This window comes from Gouania willdenowi, chromosome 7, assembly GCF_900634775.1.
Source record: "Gouania willdenowi chromosome 7, fGouWil2.1, whole genome shotgun sequence".
Taxonomy (NCBI): Eukaryota; Metazoa; Chordata; class Actinopteri; order Blenniiformes; family Gobiesocidae; genus Gouania; species Gouania willdenowi.
Window position 1 is genome coordinate 10,482,468 of NC_041050.1, and position 13,821 is coordinate 10,496,288.

Sequence of the window (13,821 nt, forward strand, 5' to 3'; positions counted from 1 at the left end):
TCAATGCAACTTTGTTTTGTCTGTTTTCACATGAGATGTTACATTTTTGCACGTCATGTAGGAAAAGTTCTTTAAAAAGCAGCAACGACACAAAAATAAAACGTTTCACTGTACTAGATTTCACTTGTCATTACTGAGTTTAGCCTTTCAGGGAATGCTTACGAAGCAGTAGTTATCGCTGAAATAATTGCTAACCCGTCTTTTATTCTGTAAAGCTGAGAACTGTGACGCCTCTGGTATTAAAAGACAATTTTTTTTGCCAAAATAATTACAATGGCTGATTGGGAGCAAATAAATTATTCAAGAGCCACTTTAGAAAAGCATCAGTCAGACCCAGTGAATGTGTGCTTTGTCAAATAACAATTTTCATTGGTGAGATAGTCGTTAAAGCTTTATTATATTTAGTAGAGAGCATTTTAGAGGAACATTTCAATGCATTTAAACATTATTCCAAGTATCTGAGATTTGATTACATTTGGGAATGAGTGGAAAGCACAAACAGCATGAGAAAACATTCTTGAAGATATATTATAGACATGTATATGTTGACGTTGACATTGCAGATGACAGAAGGCTATGTGTCCTCTCTATGACAGATTTCAATGCAGCTTTCTGTAAGACGTATTCCATACCATCCAGCCCAGAATTGTGTGTCTTTCCCACCATGGATGAAACGAATGTATCTCACTCCTGGACCGTAGTCGCGAAAAACGTGGGTCATCTGCAGAAATGGATGTTATTCCTTTTTCGGGCCTCCTAAAGCACATGGGTCAATTTACACATACCTTATTCCACTGCTGATCATTCCACTGCTCAAAATAAACAGTATCAGGTTTGAATCCCTTCACAACCTCCTTCTTTCCATTGATCAGCTGCACGACGATGGAGTATTCACTGCCACAGTCAAATCGTGGTGCATACCTAATTCAATGCAGAACAAAAATATGCAGTTAATACAGAACAACAATTGATAAATTGCACTCCGACACATATATAAGGAAAAAGGACTGCAATACAACAGATGAGTGTGGGGGGGAAAAAAAGCAATCGCAAGCTTCAAGAAACATTCAGTTGTTTAGTCAGTTTAATATACCAAATTAGCATAAACACTTCCAAAAACACTGGCCCAGTGCAGCCCATAAAAGGCGACTTTTCTTGTTTTTAAGTAAACACTAAACAGGGTTTCCTAATTCATTCATTTATAGTCAGTGAGCCATGCACTTTTCAGGTATTATTGCTTTTCCTTCATGTCTTGAAACACGCAAACGAAGGTGCAGCTGATTTGACCGAAATCAGAGTGCTGTCATATCTACTGGGAACACGATAAACAAATCAGAACAAAAACCAGGTCCAGTAAATTACTGTCCTGAAGTAATCACGGTAAGAATGAATGTAATTACAGTAAGAATGAAATAAAAACACTTTTAAAAAAAAAAAGCGTTCCACTTCTGTGCCCTCTTTGCATCTTGCTACTGGACTTCAAGTCCCAAAATGCAATGCGCAAAACGTTTCCCATAGTCAAGTCACATGATTAGTTTATCAACAAACTGATTGTTTATGATGGATTCAGTAACAAACTTGCAAGCAGCAATTTTAACTTTTGCAAGTAAAGTCTCTGGTTTTTAAAAATAAATGCCTTCATGACACTATGGCTGTGTTGGAAATTAACGTAATACTCATACTAAGTCAGTGTGTAGTGCCTTTACTTTAGATAGTATGAAAAGATTGAGTACCCGAGAAATACCCGGATGTATACTATAGCGGGACATTTTTTTATGTATGCACGGTGGGCACACTATACTCAACCGCCCCATGATGTATTGCGAAAAGAATGTAATATCGTCCTGGGACTGGCTTAAAGCTAAAAATCAAACATCCTCTTTTCAAAACAAAAGCATCGCTTCTTGTCTTCAGCACAATGGCGGGTCTCCGAAATGTCGGAATGAAATGTGTTTCAGGTTTTTGTCGTCGTAGGTTCAAAATGCAACTTGGGAAATTTGGATGTATACTTCAGTGGGAACGCTCATCATCCTAACCATACTTATAGTAGTACAGTAGACAGTATATACCCATTGAGTGTATAATACATTAGTATGCGATTTCGAACATAGCCTATGTCTTTATGGGTGTTGTAGAAAAAAAATGTTAGTTATTGTCTACAGCAACATTACAATTGTGTAATAACATTTTCTATGCGTCATTTGTGGTTTGATCCTTAATTATTAGCTATTACAGTCTCACCAATCAGTTACTTTGATGTCTGGCTGGAATTTATCCATAAGTGCTGAGTTGTAGCCTTCCTTTGCCAAATCAATCAACTGGGCTTTTTTGCACATTCTGCAAAATAACAGAAAAAGTATAAAGTGATGACTACGGTATCGGAAAAAGACATGAGATAGTTTCCACATAGACCTGCTGCTGTTGCTGCTGAGGACTCACCCATAAGAGGTCACAAAGCTAGTCTGGACCTTCTCGTTTGGGTGGGGCACCATCAGCCCCTCTGTCCTCCACTTGTCACCACCATTCTCCAATATTTGCCAGTCTTTCATTTTATCTGAAAAACACAAACGTGTTTCTTTTTACTGAGAATACAGTAAATTCAAGTATAAATCTTATAGCAACAGCTATTAATGTAGGTCTAAAGATCCTCACTTTCTCCTCTGGGATTCTTTAGCAGATTTCTTCTCTTCATGCACAGAAAGTAAAACAATCTCCAGTCTGATGGTACTTTGGAGGCTTCCTTCAGGCGGTATCCTTCTCTTCTACATTTCTCTCTCCACAAAGATTCACAGTCAGCCGCTTCCTTCCACTGGCAACACACTAACCGACAAACACAAACCACCTGATGGGGCGGTAGATTGAGGAAGATTTCCTCGAGGATCTCCAGAGGAACTGAGAAAAGCTATGAAGAGGAAACATATTTGGGTGTGTTCAAGACGTGTGTATATCTACTTCTTTTTTAATTATTTTGTCTTCTAATACAAAATGTTTCATTTAAGGACAGAAGGGAGGGGAATACTCAACCATCTACTTACACAACATCTTTAACTGTTAGTATTAAAGCAGTTTTTTTCAAACTGTAGAGTATTTCCTAAAAGATGTTCTCATTAAATACTGATGCCAGTGTGCCCCATAAACACAACCAAAGTGATGTAAACTACCATATATCGAGACATTTTTGAAGTATGCATTGTGAGCGGAATGTAAAATCTTCAAGCTGAAAATCCAACATCCACTTCTCAAAACAAAAGCATCTCTTCTTGTCTTCCAGTAGTTTAACGCTTTTGTAAATAGGGCTTTTATTTTGAAGTTAACCGAAAATGTAATAAATAGCACACTGGCGGGTCTCCGAAAACTCTCTGAAATGTAGGCATGAAACGGGTTTCCGTGAGTTTTATGGATCAAATGACCACATGTTGATATTCTACTTGGTCACTTCCTCACTTAAAATGTTTTAAGAACTTTCAAAAGGTTGCGATATTTTAGCTTCAGTGTGCTTCCAGTTTTTGTTGTCGTAGGTTCGAAATGCATCTTTGGGAAACATGGAAGTATACATCAGTGGGAACTAGGGCCGGGACAACGCGTCAACGTCATCGATGACGTCAAACGCAAAAAATATGTTGACACAAAAAATGACCAAAACAAAGATGGCGGTGCCGAAGAATAACTAAACGCGAGTTGCTCCTCCGAGTTTCAAGAGTGCAGAGCAGTGAAGACAAGCACTCGTTCGTCGAAGGTAGCTGTTCCCCGTAACCCTTGTACTTTATCCCGGGTGTGACCGGACGGCAGCGCGTCGACGCGACAAAGAGGAAACATTCGCCGCGACATCAGCGGCGCACTTCTTAAATTATTTTATTTTTCAATGAATGCTAACTCTGACTCTGAATGCATTATTTTGTACTTTTATATTCTTACTTGAACTTTATTTTTGGAATTTTGAGTTGAGCAATAAACATATAGCGCAATGTTAAGGAATTTCTTTTCTTTTTTTTTCATTTTAGATACGTAAATCAACATGAATAAATTACTTTTAGTCAATTAATGGGGAGATAATCGAATCGAGTCGAACTGGAAAAATGAATCGTTAGATTACTCGATGCATCAAAAAAAAATTATCGCCAGATTAATCGTTTCAAAAATAACTGTTTATCCCAGCCCTTGGTCACCATCCTAATCATACTTATAGTATATAGTAGACAGTATATACGCATTGTTTGTAGTGCATAGTACGGGGTACGCCATTTCGAACACACCCACTCTATGTTTACTCAGCTTTGTAGTACAAGCCTCCGTATTCAGACTATTGGTATATTACAGTAGATGACCTGCTTCTCTGACAATATCAAAGTGCTAGATCACATATGGTCTGCAAGGATTTACCCTATTACTGAGTTCCTAAATTACTTTCAAAATATATTTATTTTTTTAAATGTGAAATTCTTTAAAAGAATGATAAAATAAAAATTGATCACAGGACCTAAATAAGTTTGACAATCATGGGCAAGATTAAAAATTTTAAAAAAATGCCAAACTCACAAAATAAAGACAACATTTAAGATAAAATGTTGATATAAATTATTAACTACACATAAACGTAAATGAAGGGTTAAGCAGCAAGGTAAAGGACATAAAATGACATAGTTTAGTAGGTTATTGAGTAAGAACAGGTTCAGGTTCAGACTTACATTGTATTCAGGAAGTTGAGCTGCAGATCCGGAGGCTGATGACACTAAACTGGAGCTTTGAGTCGCACCCATGCCTTTAGCTCTCCTCTTCATACCAGGACAACCTCCAGACAAACGACACAACACAACACCGACAATTAACTATGATGTCCTTCCCAAACGCAAACACAAAAACACGGATACACAAGAAGACGAATGACAGCTACATCATTAATTCTCGGTCAAAATGTCCGACAAACACGCAACAAGGAAGTGCATTTCGAGATAGACCCTCGGGTGTGTATAAAGTGCCTCATGCGAACACTTTTGCCTAATGATCTAAATTAAAGTCATGACGAACAGTTTCTGTCAATTTCTTTACGGGTAAACACGGGTTTACGAGGTCGGAATGTCTGTCACACTACTTCCGATAAGACGACCATCTTTCGGGTGCACTCGATGTGATCACCGAGGCAGTCCTGCTTGGCTTCTGAAGGCGGAGATGGTTGTTAAAGCCAGCGTATCTTACAGAGAAGCATTGTGCGGTTAGCTACACATTAAAATAGATTAGCTACAGCTGTCCACGAAACTGAAACGTACATAGAAACAGCGAGCGGAACATATATTAATGATGGAAAAGACACCGCCTTCGAAGGGACACCATTTTTATTCTATGTTGTTATACTTGTTATGATTCTAAAACACTTGTGAATGTCACGTGTCAAACACGAGCTCGTCAAAGATAAAGACACACACAAATTAAATAGGCGTCAGCACAGTTTTAAGCACAAAGGTTTAAATCTAACAGTATTCTTTTAATCAGAAGATGTTTTACAAATCAATGCATGTTTCATTTTTTATCCGTATTACGCTGAGACGCTAAGGAAAGTGTTTAATATTTTTTAATTGTAATGTTATATGTTAAAGAATGTGTAGTTGTCTGATTTCTTAATCAGATAATTTAAGCTACTGTGAAGTTGCTGTTGCACTTTTGCTTAAACCTGGGTTAAAGCTTGAAATAGTTGAATGACAGAGCCTCATTTACTTTTGATTTAGGGATTGTTCTGTGCATTTTAACTCTTGAGGACAATCACAGCAATAAAGTTGCACTTTTGACAATATATCTGATGTCTGCAGTCATTTTTAAGTGCATTTAAAAAAAAAAAAAAATCGAAAATCGAATTTTTTTTAACACAAAATCGCCCAGCACTAACGTCTCCACATGATTTGTTATAATAAAGTGGTATAAACCTACTAAATAACCAACTTACCACTTACATACTGACTTTTGATATTGTTATACTCAATTAATACATAAAACATTCCCGTATTCCTGCTTACTAGAGTCTAGCAATATGTAGTATGCTGTTCTAATGTTACTCTTCACGACATAACTCAAACAATGTACAGTAATCTTTATAAGCTTGGGACAATATACACTTGATGTGGAATGTAGCTATAAGCTTTTACCATGTCAAATGCTGCAAATTGTAAGGTCTGTGTTATTGATTGTATGGTTGAAAATGCAATTGTAATAGGAAAATGTAACTCATAAACAGGTACATGCTGGTGGTTGTGTGTGCCTGGGTATAAAAATGGTGTTCTTGAACTTTTACGGTAACTTTTCCAATGTAATGTAATTTGTGGGACGCAGTTGTTGTTGGTTGAGTTCCCAATGGGGATACAAATGTGAAATGCACGAGTACTGAGAATATGAATAAAGGGGGAGGCGCATATAAGCTTCCTTGCTTCAACCTACTCCTTTTGAGCTTCCATTACTGTGTAATGATGTGATTTCTGTAAGTAAATGAAAGTAAACAGCTCAAATAAAATAAACTAAAAAAGATGACATTTACTGCTGATATACAAATTATGTATTCATTATTATTATTTATCATTTAGGGGTCTATTGTCTCTGCTCTATTAGGTATATGTATATGAGTTGTTTACTGTGTATTAAGTTTAATATTTAAAATAGAATTATTCTTGTTTGTTAATGCTTTAAATTTTGTGCATTTTGGTCAAAGTCTTTTTTTTAGTGTTAATCTGAGTGTCCTAGTTATTTATGTCTGATTTTTCTCATCGCTTACGTACTGTGTTATTGTTAGATTTAGATTAAGTTGAAATCAGATCTTCTGAAATTGTCTGTTCCAACAAATAGGCTTTGAGAAAGTTGACCTGAATATATTTTATTATGGTTAAATAAGAGCTTTTGGACATTTAATTTCAGTTTGTTAAAAAAAAAATACATGAATAATAATCCATATTTCAGCAGTTCTTTCCTCCTATGGACTTTATAGTTTGTTAACCATACTGAGATGACTTTGATGTAATTTGCGCTATATAAATAAAGTTGAATTTGATTTCATTTAATATCTAGTCATGTCACGCGCTTCTGAAATGAAAGGAATTGTTTAAATAAATAAAACATGATACACGGTGGTGATACACATTCAAATTTCCTTTATTTATGAAAACAATTTTTTTTAAAGTAATTGCCGATACATTCATTTTAGATTCCTATTTTAATTTCAAAAAGGCACAAAACTGTCTCTCATTTATGGTTTTATATATCTATCAAATTTTTATTTATGATATTTTGTAATAAAAGTTAAGTTTGGGTTGTCATTAGAGTTTCATGACACCTTCCTTAATTTTCAAAATGCTTTATTGTCATTGTAAAAAAAAAAAAACACAACATTTCAGGAATCATACACAAATGTTATTAAAACTAAAATAAGTAAGTGATTTAAAAAATAACACAGACTCGCACACAGACATGCTACATGTGCCACACTTTCGCTACGCTTACTCAGCGATCAACTATCTCATGCATTTTGCAGGGTATTGAACACAGTCAATAAAAAAGTGCATAGTGATGGAAATCTTTTAAAAAATATCTATATTTCAAAACAAAACTGAAGTCTATACCATTCAAATTACTGTTACATAATAAGAGAGGTGCATGAAGTACATCTTGATGAACGCTAATAAAAATCAAACGTTTAAGGGCTACGTAGCCTCTGCAGGACATATTTCAATACAAGTGTCAGTAATACGAATTCCACACCATTCGGACCAAAAACGTCTGACCGAACCACCATGAACAATAATAACGTATCTTACTCCAGGTCCGTAGTTCCGGAAGATGTGAGTCACCTGAAACGAATTCATAGCAGATGTCTTTAGTCTCACTTTGTTGTTGTGATTCTTAGTTTCTATACATACCTGATTCCACTGTAGATCAAATCTAGGCTCGAAGTAAAAAGGCTCAGGACAGAATTCATTAATGACCTCCTTCTTTTGATTGAGCAATTTTACAAAGATTGTATATTCAATGGCACAATCCCATAGAGCTGCATACCTAGAATGTGAAAACAGTGATCATTTAGTTACGCAAAGTTATTGTATCAAGGGTTGACATGCTAACAAGGCATTCATTGTTATCAATAGCATGAAAATGCATGTACAAACTAGTTCCAATTAAAAACATATTAGTCCAACATTTGTACTTTTATTAATAGTAAGTCACAACACACGTGTACATCTGATACAGCTTTTGTGAATTACTGAACAAAGGTTAATAGCTTTTAGTATACAGAGGTGTTTGTCCTTGTAGTCATCATTCGGGTTTTGGGCGATATCGTTTTTGATTACGCAAAGTAATAATGAAGTAAAGTCAAACATAGCAGGATTTATCTCTATATATACGTAGGGCCTCCATTTTCCAAATTCCGTTTCAGGGTTTACCCATTGTGGCGTCAAGTTACACTGTTCTTTTTTCTGTTTCTTCATCTTTCCTTGTTTTCATCACTTTACTGGCTAATTAAACTTCCCAAAATCGTATCAAACATGCTAAATATGGCTAAAGTCAGCTACTATTATACATTTTATATGCTTCAGATGATTGACAAAATAGAGATGGTTACACTAAAAACAAGCAAGATTACGTAGCAGTAGCGACATTAGCCACAGTGTTAGACCTTCGGCTTAACGTTTAAAGGGAAAATACCATGGAAATGTGTGATATGATCCCAAAACATTATTTGCAAAATCTTTAATTACTGTCAACCGGCAAATCATCCTCACATTTTGCATGGAACCCTACAAAGCCATGTGATTAGAGATGCTTCGGTCTCGACGTGTCGGCAGGTAAAATAATGACTAGCTAATACACCATCAGCTAAACTTGTCTTTGCGCCAGTGCCTTTTCAGACTGAATGCAGTCATTATAATCCGAACCACTTGTTCATCACAACACGTTAAAAACACACTTCAGATGAAGCTCTACATTCATTTCCAATCACTATAATCGTGTAATTGCATGATATTGTCCCAAAACATGCATTTCCGTGTCATGTTAAGGTCCAATTTTAAATGAAAAAAAAAAAAAAAAGAGTGAGAAAAAAGGAATGGGTCAGATTTGCTTTTTCGTGTCAGATTAAATTTTCTGTTTTAGAACGTTAATTTCGTTTTTTCCATCAGTTTCCCGCAAACACAGAAAATCAGAGGCCCCTTTATAATAAGTATATTTGCCTTAATTTTCCTGTCAGAATAGCAGTTGGAGCTTTGGTTTGATTGTGGGTTTAAGTTTTCCCTCAGCATGAACAAGTTTTCTATATTTAATCCACACTCCGGATGTTTAGAATTTACTGTGATATATATAACACAGTGTGATATATATAATAATACAATATAACAAAACATGCATTGCACTTCTTGTAGTGTTGACCTTCGACAGCATGTCAAGAATTTACTGTAATGCTGCGTTCACACCGAATGCGCCTTCTGCGGCACCGGATGCATCTGCTGCACGAAACGTCCTGAAGGGTCCGCAGGACCAAAAATGTCCCCATTCGCTTCAGACGTACGTATGAAGCCCCGCCCACCAGTTTTCACTACCTGCTGAAGCGAGGAGCTGTGCTCCTTTTTCTCCTCTCATAAACATAAACCATAAACTACAGAGATAACTTTTACCTCCTCACTGATTCTCCTCCACGCCAAATCCTTCCTAGTCCGGTCTCGTTTATAAAGGCTGTATCATACAGCTCCAGGTGGTCACACACAGCTTCTACTCCATGGTTGAATGGGTGAACAGACCGGGGTCTGTGTTGACGGTCTGACGTCATCATCAACAAAGACTCTGATTGGCTTTCGTCATATGAAACAGTCGCAGGAGTTCAATATTTTCAACTCTTGCAAATGTGCGGATATGCATAACATCGTGAGCACGCTCGCACGGCCAATGCACTTGACGTACGGATAGAACCACACTTCCGCACTGGATAGATTTCGCACCTGGGACGCATCTATCCATTGACTTTGTATGTAATCTGGACGTACGGACATTCGGTGTGAACGCAGCATCAGTCTTGAAATGAATTGTAGGAATACATATGAGTCTGTATTTGTAGTTTGGCTCTGCTATATAAGACTTTTATTTTGTCAAGGGAGGAATTTCTGTCCGTAGTGTGCCTAAAATCTGCAGACCTTCAAAACCCTACACACAATAAGGAAGTATGGTGTATGATTGGATGACTAGAGGCTAAGATTTAAATAGCTTAAGATAAGAATGGATAAGATGATGAAAAAAAGACAGAAAAAGAAGAAGAAAAAGTCATTGGGTGACTTTGCACATGGTTTGTAACTTGAATATCTGCAATTAGGGGATATTCATCCATCTATCTATCCATCCATCCATCCATCCATCCAAGACTACATATAAGACAATAAACAAGTCACTACTTTATAGCAGGAATTTCATTCAAGACTCCAAGACAATGGAACATAAAATACTTGTTATTGATGAGTTCTTGCTCTAAAAATGACTCGCGAAGAATTGACTAAAAAAGCCAGTGTTTTTCTGTCTCATGGCATCCTCACCAATCAGTTACTCTGATAGCAGGCTGGAATTCATCCATAAAAGAAGAGCTGTAACCTTTCTTCTTTAAATCAATCAACTGCATCTTTCTGCACCTCCTGCAGATGACAAACAGACTTTAGGGTCCTTATCAGTCAACAGTAGATAGAATATGTTAAATATGTGTTCCAGAGCATTACTGATGAACACTCACCCGTAAGAGGTCACAAAGTTTGTCCTAACTTTCTCATTGGGATGGGGCTCCCATAACTTTTTTACCTGCCACTTTTGACCTTTGTCCAACATCTGCCAACCTTTCAATTGATCTATGAGACACACATAAAGGATACGGGAATGTTTTGTACTGTCAGAAACAAGAGAATCTTGATAGATTCGTGTCAGCTCAGTGGTTTCTCACCTTCTCCGCACGAGTTCTTGAGGAGATTTTGTTTGTTATGACACAAAGCGTAAAACAACCGCCAATCCGTTGGTATTTTAGTGGTGTCACAGAGCTTATACCCGTCTCTTCTACATTTCTCTTTCCACAGAGATTGTGAGTCGGCCACTTCCTTCCACTGGTGGCAAACTAATCGGCAAACACGAACCACTTGAGTGTAGGGAAGCTTGAGAAAGATTTCTTCAAGGATCTTTGGAGGAACCAATGGTAGTGAGAAGTTGGCGTAATGGAAAAAGGACGAAAAAAAAGTTCATTTTGGATTTGCACAAAAATGTTCTGTAAATATCTTTTGTCATTGTAAAATGTTTAGTTTTCTTTGATAAACGTCAAAATATTATTATTATTATTATTATTATTAATAATGAAGTTCTAAATAAAGGAATTCTGATTCTGATAAAAATAGACTCATTCTATGAAAAACTAGAAAAGAAGCAATTGTTTGGGAAAACGTAATAAAAAAATAAACCAGGACATATTAAACAGCTTATCAATTTTAAATAAAGAGAAAGAAAAAATATACTACTTACACATGAAAGATTCATTTTTTAGCAATATCTATTTCTCCTGTGGGCCAAATTTGATCCTCCAAAGGGCCAGATTTGGCCCCCAGGCCTTAGGATTGGTACAAAGTATATATTTACGAAGTGTCTATTGATATGGAAACCTATCCACGTATGGGTACGTTTTCCATGTTTTCCGGACCTTTTCTACATAAGCGTAATGTCATGTGTTTTTTTCACAGCGTCAGGATGGCCGAGTGGTCTAAGGCGCCGCACTCGAGGATCCTTCCTTCCGCTAATGTGGATTTGAATCCCACTTTTGTCATATATATTTTTTTCATTTTAACATATTTAGCACAGCAAATTCCACCTTTAAAAATACATATATAGGGTATTTTGTGGGTTAGGGTTAAGGATAGGGTTATGGTTAAAAATACATATACGGAAAAATTTTTTTTTAGGGTATTTCCTTGGATAGGGTTAGGGTTAAAATAAAAGGGTTGGCGGGGTAGCTAAAAATAAATATGAGCTAAAATAAAACTGACAGAACTTCAAGTCACGTGGTGTACCAACAGTATCGTGTCACCTAAACTGGCTAATGAGGGGCGTATGAATAGAGTACGGGTCTATTCATACGTTTCCGTATGCATAGCCACGGCCTTAAATATTCGCATAAAGTACATTTAAAAAAAATATATGACAAAATGGAGTTTAAAATGGTATTCGTGGTTAACTCACTATAATTTCTGGAGTTAATCTGTTTCCCAATGTGCGTTTAGAGCAGTTTTGTAGCAGTTGTGTAACTTGTATTTAAGCAGTTTGTATGTTACACACTTACATGTTGATCAAACAGCAGAGCTGGAGGCTCGCCAGTGTCCGACTGAGTCCGACCAGAGGCTGATTTACAGCTCAGAGCTACACCCATAGCTGGAGACGAATCCCGTCCAAGCAGGAAGTAATTGCAGAGTGGAATTTCCCGGATGTGTGACGTCACATACAGAAAACAGTCAAATGTATCTGATCCAAAGCCAAGCCCGAAATGTGTCGGTAAACGACTAGTAAGGGACCGTCAACAAAGTGAAAAACGGAGAAAGCCTGTGGCACTTTGGCGTCTCCTGTGTGGTTCATTGAAAATGTCTCATGAACTAATACAATTTCATAAAACATTTTATAAGGAATATATATCGTTTTTTTTTTTAATGTTTTCAATCTATACATCTGAGCTTTTTAGTTTTATTTACTATACTTTGGTGTCTTTAAACATGTACTTATGTACAAGCATTAATGCTCTTTCTGTATTAACACTAAAACAATCAACAAAAGAAAATAAAACAGGACCGAAGAGGTGTAGGCTAAACTGAAGCTTATTTCACCTGCCATTTTCAAATTCATCTTTCTCACAGCTTCCTTTAGATTTATATGAATAATAAGATAAACATTAAATACATATTGAGCATAAATATACCCTTTTTCTATCCAAGATGTGTTCTTACCACTTTTGTACTTTACCTTCAACTAGTTTAAACTTAAAAATAAAATCTAGCATATATTTATATACCACACATCAGATTGATGTTTTTCTTTTTTGATTCCTATGGATTTGAAAAGGTCATACCCATAATAATTACAGTATGTCCAGAGTTAAAGTCAACTAAAAGCATTTTTATTCTTGTTATCTTGTCTTTTTTTCTTTCCAAAAATATTGTATTGTTATTGCAAGTGCATTATCTTCTATCGTATTGTTAACTAAGTGTATTGTCCCACCCTATTAATTTATATAACAATAAAAATGTACAGCTCCAGCTGCCCCTTACCACCACTAAGTGTGGAGTGAAAAAATAATGCAATGTATTGTAAAGCGTTTTGAGTGCCAATGACAAAGCGCTATGAAACATTAATTGCATTATTTTTGCTATATATCACTATTCGCTTATGGGTTAACAGCTTGCTCCCATCTTTAGTAAGTAAGCATTAAATATGTATAAAGTTTTGACTTCAATAACAAAAAGCTAAAAGTCTAGTTGACTGTACATAATTAATAATAAACATTGTACTCAATGTTTGATGAAAGGTAAGATTGATACGTAATTAAATCGTTGAATGTTAAACAAGTTTTTCCGAACTGAACACAACCATGACGCTCATAAAATAAAATCTTCATAATCACAAAAAAACAACAAAATTAAACAACATGATCAACATATTTTAATAATAATCCAAACAGGCATGTGCATTCATGTCTTCATTCACACAGGCACTGCAGTTTTTTATACAATAGTATATCATAACTCGCTCAGACAATTCATTCCATACCAAAAATGGTGGACACCAAATAGGCAA

General features: G+C 36.1%; 2 protein-coding genes across 3 annotated transcripts; both read right to left on the minus strand.

The window, feature by feature from the left end:
• Positions 1–373: 373 nt before the first annotated feature.
• LOC114466682 (F-box only protein 6-like) lies at positions 374–5,345 on the minus strand. Its single transcript, XM_028452317.1, has 7 exons — positions 5,265–5,345; positions 4,686–4,789; positions 2,653–2,902; positions 2,440–2,554; positions 2,242–2,337; positions 786–921; positions 374–721 (listed from the first exon to the last, which is right to left on the minus strand). Exons 1-7 carry the CDS (start codon positions 5,284–5,286, stop codon positions 575–577), a joined length of 870 nt encoding a protein of 289 aa, XP_028308118.1. The 5' UTR covers positions 5,287–5,345; the 3' UTR covers positions 374–574.
• A 1,759-nt stretch (positions 5,346–7,104) lies between these two features.
• On the minus strand, positions 7,105–12,446 carry LOC114467154 (F-box only protein 6-like). Of its 2 annotated transcripts, XM_028453240.1 has the most exons (6): positions 12,320–12,446; positions 10,943–11,171; positions 10,739–10,850; positions 10,548–10,643; positions 7,893–8,028; positions 7,105–7,823 (listed from the first exon to the last, which is right to left on the minus strand). In XM_028453240.1, exons 1-6 carry the CDS (start codon positions 12,404–12,406, stop codon positions 7,677–7,679), a joined length of 807 nt encoding a protein of 268 aa, XP_028309041.1. In that variant the 5' UTR covers positions 12,407–12,446; the 3' UTR covers positions 7,105–7,676. The 2 variants fall into 2 exon arrangements, with proteins under 2 accessions (XP_028309041.1, XP_028309040.1); XM_028453239.1 differs by having other exon boundaries at positions 7,105–8,028.
• Positions 12,447–13,821: the final 1,375 nt, after the last annotated feature.